This window comes from Octopus bimaculoides, chromosome 11 (assembly GCF_001194135.2).
Source record: "Octopus bimaculoides isolate UCB-OBI-ISO-001 chromosome 11, ASM119413v2, whole genome shotgun sequence".
Taxonomy (NCBI): Eukaryota; Metazoa; Mollusca; class Cephalopoda; order Octopoda; family Octopodidae; genus Octopus; species Octopus bimaculoides.
In genome coordinates, this window is record NC_068991.1 from 42,352,656 (window position 1) to 42,361,626 (window position 8,971).

Consider the following 8,971-nt stretch of genomic DNA (forward strand, 5'->3'; position numbering starts at 1 on the left):
CCCCGTGCTTAAATGGTACTTGGAAGGATGAAGGACAAAGTCAACCTCAACAGTATTTGAGCTTAGAATGTAAAGATGGACAATGCCACTAAGCATTTTGTCCAGCATGGTAATGATCCCGTCGGCTTACCACCTTAATAATGATGATGATGATGATGATGGTGATTTTAAATTTTGGCACAAGGGGCAACAATTTCAAGGATGAGTAAGTCAGTTACATCAACCCTATAGCAGGAATATTTTGCAATCAGATCACTATATCTGATGTAAAAAAAAAAAAAAAAGAAAAAAACTACTCTAGAAGATGGTTGTAATTTGCTAGAATTTTGTGATAATGTAGTTCCTACATTATCAGAAAAATTCTAACCAATCAAGCTTTTGTGTGGAACTGGCCCCAACAACAATTTCACCTTTGGCACACTTCTTTCTGAGCTAAACCTTCACTATATACTCAGCACAGCTAACCCCTCTGACAACAGACAGCAGATGGCAGCTGACTTAAGCACTGGTTCAATACAAAAGCAATGACCAGACAATGAATGAGAGACCTCAGAAGGCAGTAGTACAACCAGCAGCTAACCTCAATGGACAAATGGCGACCGTAACACAGGGACCAGTGAACGTTTTGATTGCTGCTACAATCACACTAAATGGCAACAGTAACACAAGGACTAGTGAACATTATTTTGATTGCTGGTCCTTGTGTTACTATTGCCGTTTGTCCATTGTGGTTAGCTGCTGGTTGTACTAGTGTCTTTTTCGTTAACTTATTGCTGCTTTGTCTCTGCACTGAAAAGGACAGTAATGATAGCCAAAAGTGTATGCATAGTACATATGATAAAACACAAGACAGAAAAGTGAACAATAAAAGATCCATAAAAAGGAAATGGTGCATAGACATAAGAAAATATGCATTTCATTTCTGTTTGTCCTTTCACAAACATAATTCTTATATTACATGTCGATAATATCTGATAATATGTGTTTGTTCCCAAATATTTGTATTGGGACATTAGTATCTAAGGGGGATAATTCTTTTCCATTTCATTTTCATATAGTTAACAAAAGAAGGCACAGATTAGACCAGTGGTGGTCTGTAAAGGTAGTACGGCGGGGTCCATGAACTAAACCCCTGGTGGTCTGTAAAGGTAGTACGGCGGGGTCCATGAACTAAATTCAAAATTTCACACACACATATATATATATATATATATATATATATATATATATATTGTTGTACTTGGGGATGGTCATATTGCCAGTTTAGCCAATAAAAACACACGCACTGTATATTTGGTGTTAATTTGCTTCAGCTTTATATTACATTAATCTTAATCTTATTTCGGCCAGAGTTCTTTCGTCACACTTCTGTGACCTCATCAGTGGTCCTTTGTTTCCTTCTTTCTTATGTGTGTCTCACCTTGCTAAATATCAGCCATTTTGTCTGACAAAATGGCTGATATCTTCACAGACTGTTACTCAGAGTTTCACATCAAGATTAGTCAGATAGTTGTGAACACTCAGTTTTCACATTACCATTCGTTGGACAATTGTGATCATAACTGCCTAATGAATAGTAATGTGAAACTCAGAATAACAATCTGTGAAGATTTTCTGGGCTTTAGTAAAAAGTATATACATGTATGTATGTATGTATGTATGTATGTATGTATGTATGTCAAATCCTCATTAAAGGCCTGTGATATGCAGGAGACCGACTGGGAGAGCAATGCTTGTCATCGCCACAGATAGAGGAAGCAGGTTATGGAGGGGGTCGACACCTTTGAAAGAACATGTATTCTGCATGAAGAACTTAAGTATGCTGCTCAAAAGTGCACTGCTGGTGTAGTGAATGGGGAAAGCTTGGTTTGCAATGTTTCCAGTCATGTATGCTTGTCAAGTGCAGGGCTCATTAGCCACCAACAGAGCCGCAAATGCAAAATATAAGTTAGTCCTAGAGTGCACAATGTTCCTGAAGGTCAGCGATGGTCTTCCTCAGTCATGAGTGGATGGCCATCATGTATGTATGTATTTATGTATATACATATGCATACATCCATAAATACACACACACACACACACACATATGTATTCAATTTAATAACATCACTTTACACCACACCACTGACGCATGTGCTCACTCATATACAAACACACACTCACATATATGCATTCAAAAATACATACACAAACATACTGACTTCACCCCCCTACTCATGTTTCATCATCACCCATTTTGCTTACAATCACACATTCATGCACACATACACCCCTCAAACACACATGCCTATGCACCTTTCCATGTGCCTTCTACATAGTGCTCACACACACACACACATACACACATACACACACATACACACACATGCATGCATGCATGCACACATGTACACACTCACACTTATTGTGATGTAAGAGTTGTAAAGTATACTGGTTTCATATTTTGGCACAAAGCCAGCAAGTTCAAGGAAAGGGGTGAGTCAATTACATTGATTCCCCGCCCCCGTACCCAACTGATACTTATTTTATCAACTCACAAAAGGATGAAAAGTGAAGTCAACCTCAGAAGCATAAGAATTGTAAAACATATTAACATGTATTTTAAATAGCCGGGGCTGAAAGTCAGAGCAGACAATTGACTTTCAATGTAAGCACTTACATACATGCATACACACTCATACACACATAGGTATAAGTATTTATCACCACCACCACCACCACCACCATCATCATCACAATTGTTTAATGTTCATTTTTATATGCTTGCATGCATCAAACACACTTTGTGGAGGTTATATTTTTCTTAAGTCAGATGCCCTCCCTGTAATCAATTGTAACCTATTTCCAAGCAAATGATGATGATGATAAATATATATATATGTATGTGTGTGTGTGTGTGTGTAAATACATGTAAACCTTGGCATGCTTTAGTGGCGGATTGCAAAAAATGATACCATTTGTATGAAGAGTGACTTTTAATTACAATCATTCCAAGATAGGGAACACACACACACACACACACACCTGCGCATATATATACCTGCATACACACACACACTCACATTCACACATATATATGTACATGTGTAAAATACACACGCACACATTCATAAATATATATATATATATATATATATATATATATATATACATAGAGTCAGCCACGCTCAAATGATTTGAACTTATGCACTGAAATCTTTACTGAGGATTAAGTCTGTGGGGGTATAAGAGGAATCCATGTGAGCAGATATGGAGATAATGATACAAATAAACAAATAAACTGCTTGGGCTTGATATATAAAATATACATACATATATGCGCAGGAGTGGCTGTGTGGTAAGTAGTTTGCTTACCAACCACATGGATCCAGGTTCAGTCCCACTGCATGGCACATTGAGCAACCAATTGCTTGACAACCGATGTTGGTGTGTTTATGTCTCCGTAACTTAGTAGTTCAGCAAAAGAGACTGATAGAATAAGTACTATGCTTACAAAGAATAAGTCCTGGGGTCAATTTGTTTGACTAAAGGCTGTGCTCCAGCATGGCCGCAGTCAAATGACTGAAACAAATAAAAGAATAATAGAATGTACATGTAAATAGAGAGAAAACAGAGACTGAAAATATAAAGATGGTGAACATTCATGTATAAATATATAGATATTTATATATAGATGCCTATCTCTCCACCCTGAAGACAGAGACTGGATTTACTGAATGTTTATATGCTTCCACTACTGGTTCCATGTACTTTACTTTACTACGTCAGCCAATAGTATGAAGTAACTCCAAGTCCCCAGAAACAGCTACCAAGATCTGTAACACCATACCTTCTCCCATTAATTTTCTGTGCCTTTGTACTCTGTGTAAGTCTGGTCTGTTAATATATAAATATCCATATATCTATGTATGAATGAATACTCACCATCTGAATATTTTCAGTCTTTGTTTTCTCTCTATTTACATGTGAATATATGTTTTTATATATATCACTTATGTAGCTTGATTAGCTTTATGCTTTCAAGATGTGAATAAAACAAAGAAACCATCTCCCATGAACTTGTTCAATGACTTTCAAGTGTTTTAACACCCAGTGCAATGAGGGAGTCATCCCCAGAGTGAACTGCAGTGAACTGGCAAGCAAGCAAAACACATACATTGAGTAAATGCAGTCAATAATGTTTACAACATTAGCACTGCTTTTAACTCGTAATTGAATTTAATCTTATGTATGCATTGTTGCAGCATACCAGCAGATGGTTCTTACATTATTTGTATAAAGCCATAAATTGGTGATTCAGTTCATCTCCAGTTTGATTCAGGTATGTGATGTTGATAATCCACAAAAATGGCAAAATGTTGGTATCCATCACTCACTCCTGGATGGGATTGGAGGTGGATTGTCTTGCCTGTGTATGACTGTGCTATGAGGGAGTTGTGCCCAGAGCACTGTACTGCAGCAAACAGGTAAATGAGAGAAACACATATGTACATTGAGTATGTGTGACCGATAATGTTTACAACACTAGTGCTGCTTTTAATTCATTATATATATATATATATATATATATATATATATAGATAGATAGATAGATAGATAGATACAGTAGGCCCTGCTTTATAAATCCATCTTGGGACCACCTATTTGGGATTTATTAACAGAGGGAACAAAATTTGCCAATTGATTAAACATGTGTATTTATTAAAATACATATGTATGTGAATACACAAATAAAAACATTATAAACAATGTCATTGAATCAAAAATTTGTCAAGCATTGTTTGCTTTCCGGGATGTATTGTTTGTAACTCTGCATTGATTTTTTTTCCTTAAGAGTTCTAAAAAGATTCATGTCACTGAAATCAAAACTTCCAAGTTTACTTTCAAGTTAGATAGTGTTTCATTTCAGCTGGTGTTTGAGGCTCCAGAACTCTTTCATCAACATCAATGTTGGAATCGCCATCTTCATCTCCTTCAGTTTCCTTCTTAGATTGCTGAATGTCATGAATAATCTCTAGTTTTTCTTCTTCAGTGATGATCTCTGGAGCAACAACAGTCCCATCATCTACAGACAACCAATTTTTGAAATGCTTTTCGGTCAATCCAATAGGTGGTGAAGGCAGGATCAAATCTTTGTTAACATCTATGGCTTCATTTGATTCTTTGGGCGAAACAAAACCAGCTTTGATCCAGCTTTGATTGTCTAGCTAGAGACCTTCTTCCAAGCTACACTTAACATGTACATGGCATCCAAAATGGTGATCAGCTTTGCAACTTCTTGGGCAAAAATGTCACATTCAGTGTCTTCTATAACATCTTTCACATTTCATGTTTGAAGTAGGCTTTCAAGGTCTTGATTATCCCCATGTCACAGGGCTGCAGCACTGACATTGTGTTGGGAGGAAGAAATTTTAAAGTGATATTCTTGAGATCATCGATGACTACACCAGAAAAGCAATTGTCAAGTAGGACCACCACTTGTCTTCCAGATTCCTGCAAACAACGATCCCAAGATCTGAGCCATCTTCCATAGATTTTTTCTGTCATCCAAGCATTGGTTGAAAAGTTGTATTGAATCGGAAACATTTTGACATTTTTGAAGCATCTTGGTGAACCAGCCTTTCCGATTAAGAGCAAGTCTTCTTTGTCTCCACTCATGTTGCAGGCCACCATCAAGGTCACATGATCCTGTGCTGTCTTAAAGCCTCTCACAGTTTTCTTGCAACTCTTGTAGACATATGTATTTCCTGGTAATGCACGGAAGTAGATCGCAGTTTCATTAGCGTTGTAGATGTCCTGTGGCCTATACAATTTCAACAGAAGCTGCATGGTTGTCTCATGAAATTGATGGGCTCCATCAACGTGAACTTCAGCTGCATCACCTGCTAAGAATGATATGTTTAGTTTGTGTTCTCTAAAGAGAAAAATGTGAACTAGTGAATTACATCACTTACCTTTTAGAACCGTAAAAAAAATTCCATGTCTTTTTTGCCAATGGTAAAACCAACCTTTGAATGCCTTAAAATCGTGTCCAGCAGCTTGAGCAATGCTGTTGGTTTTGTGCATTAGGATCGGGCCATTGACAGGGACATTTCTCAAGCAAATAAATTGAAACCAATTGTAGAGAGCACAGTCTGTCTGTTGGTCTTTTCCCTCTCGCTGGCATTTTCTCTTTGATGAACAGCCATCATGTTCTTTGGCACAATAGGTCATCCTCATTCTTTAGCAAATTCTGGAGCAGACCTCTTGAAATTCCTAAACTCTGTGCTGCTTCCCACTGAGTTGTTTTCCCAAGAGCTTTGTAACATTCTAACAATTGAATCTTTTCTGCCACAGATTTGTCCTGCCTTTCTCTTTTCATTCTGAACATTTTGAACAACTTGTGTGTATGTCTGCCTCTCTATGTGAATGACAAATGATGCGTTTCTTTTGCTTTTAAATACTGACAGGTAGGCTCCAGCAGCTGCAACCAACCAGCTGTCACATGGTACACACCATCATTCAATGAATAAGAAGGGCGCGTAATTTTGACAAGGGGTGTCTTGGAGCTTACTTTTCCACTTGAATGACAGGGTTGTGAGGTAGACTCCAGCAGCCACCACCAGCTACTACATATTTATCGATCTATTTTTGGATGATAGAGTGTACCACATGACAGCTGGCTGGCTGTGGCTGCTGGAGTCTACCTGTCAGTATTTAAGAGTGAAAAAATAAGCACTTCATTCATTCACTGCCACTTGTTGAATCTTTAGGAAGGAGCAGTGGCAACTGGATTTATTAAGCGATGGTTTGGATTTATTAAATGAGAGATTTTATGTGTAAAAATTCCATCCCAACCCATTTTGGATACATTAAATGGATGGATTTATAAAGTGGGATCTACTGTATATATATATATATATCATCATCATCATCATCATCGTTTAACGTCTGCTTTCCATACTAGTATGGGTTGGACGATTTGACTGAGGACTGGCGAACCAGATGGCTGCACCAGGCTCCAATCTGATCTGGCAGAGTTTCTACAGCTGGATGCCCTTCCAAACGCCAATCACTCCAAGAGTGTAGTGCGTGCTTTTACGTACCACCGGCATGAGTGCCAGTCTGGTGGTACTGGCAATGGCTATGCTCAAATGATGTTTTTTACGTGCCACCTGCACAGGAGTCAGTCCAGCAGCACTGGCAATGACCTCACTTGAATGTTTTGTTCATGTGTCACCAGCACAAGTGCTAGTAAGGCGACGCTGGTAACGATCACACTCAAATGGTGCTTTTTATGTGCCACCAGCACAGAAGCCAGACAGCTGCTCTGGCATTGATCCTGCTCAGATAGAGCTGTTGGTGCTCCACTGGCATGGGTGCCAGTCATCGAATTTGGTTCAATTTCGATTTCACTTGCCCCAACAGGTCTCCGCAAGCAGAGTTTATTGTCCAATGAAGGAAGGTTGGCATGGGTGCCAGTCGTCGAATTTGGTTCGATTTTGAATTATATATATATATATATATATATATATATATATATATATATATATATATATATATAGGCACATGAGTCATCTAAGAGACCATAAGTCAGGGAAGAGATGCACTTGTATATCTGTTAGAGTGGGTATATTATCCAAAAAGTATACTAGTGAATATCCAACATGGTTGGTCTTACCAATCGGTTTCATGTAAAGAATACAATGGAGTGTTAGGTAACACACTGATTATATAACTTTATGCTCATCAGAGTTGGCCAATATGGAAAGGAATACGGTGACTGCTCTCTATTATTCAGAAGCAGATTAACTCAACCAGTCAGTAGTTGCTGTGAAGTTCATATACAATCACACGTTCATGCATACATACACTCCTCAAATACATATGCTTATGCACCTTTCCATATGCCTTCTACATAGTGCTCACACACACGCATGCACACATGTACACACATACACACACCGCTGACTGGTTGTGCTAATCCACCTCTGACAATAGAGAGCAGTTGCCATATTCCCTACCATATCGGCTATCTCTGATGAGCGTAAAGTTATATCATCGGTTCGTTACCTAACACTTCATTGTATTCTTTATGTGAAACTAATTGGTAAGACCAGCCATGGTGGATATTTAATACTATAATTTTCATATAATAAATATATATATATATATATATATATATTTTCAGATAATATATATATATATATACTTTTCAGATTATATATACATATATATATATATATATATATATACATATATTCTTACACACACACACACTCATGGACATATATGTATACATGTATTTATGTATACATTGTATACATAATAGACTAAATAGAATGCTCTCAAAAAAGGAGTAGAATGGTACTTTAGAAGGATTAGATACCATCTAAAATTGTATCAATTACACGGATGCTTTAACCATAGGATTACCTAACTCACAGATAGTTGCAAAAACATCAAAACACCACAGATGTCAAGGGTCACGCTTAGTTTGATCTTCACCCAGAACCTCAACTTGGAAAAGTAACCCAATACAGAAGGGTGTGCCTCACATAAGTTGATATCTGTTCATTTTTCCCACCTTTTGTCCACAAATCTTTAAGGGCACTTTAACTTCATATGTATTAGCAACCATTGTATTCTCTATTTTAGGAACTGAGAGCTAACAGAATTGAACTGCATGTCTCTAATTAAATATTGTGGCATGTAACATGAATCTTGTTATCATTTGAATGTGCTATGAGGTTCCTCATGCTTCTGTGTTCTTTTAGTATAGGTGGTCTGTTTTTCTCTTGATTGCTGTTATGTCAAAAGGGATAATGCAGCATATGAAACTAAAAAGCTGGAATCAAATCTTTATTTTTTCCTCACAAAACTGTATTTGCTTCAGCTATCCCTTGAAGCAGAATGTAAAGGCATGGAGGGGAAATCTAAGAAGTCATGTCATTAAGTAAACATTATGAGCAATAGGTTTCACATGGATGAC

The 8,971-nt window shown here is 37.5% G+C and overlaps 1 protein-coding gene across 1 annotated transcript; it reads right to left on the minus strand.

Moving 5' to 3' along the window:
• Window positions 1-5,319: 5,319 nt before the first annotated feature.
• LOC128249117 (tigger transposable element-derived protein 4-like) lies at window positions 5,320-6,219 on the minus strand. The gene is made up of 2 exons (XM_052971981.1): window positions 6,009-6,219; window positions 5,320-5,912 (listed from the first exon to the last, which is right to left on the minus strand). Exons 1-2 carry the CDS (start codon window positions 6,217-6,219, stop codon window positions 5,320-5,322), a joined length of 804 nt encoding a protein of 267 aa, XP_052827941.1.
• Window positions 6,220-8,971: the final 2,752 nt, after the last annotated feature.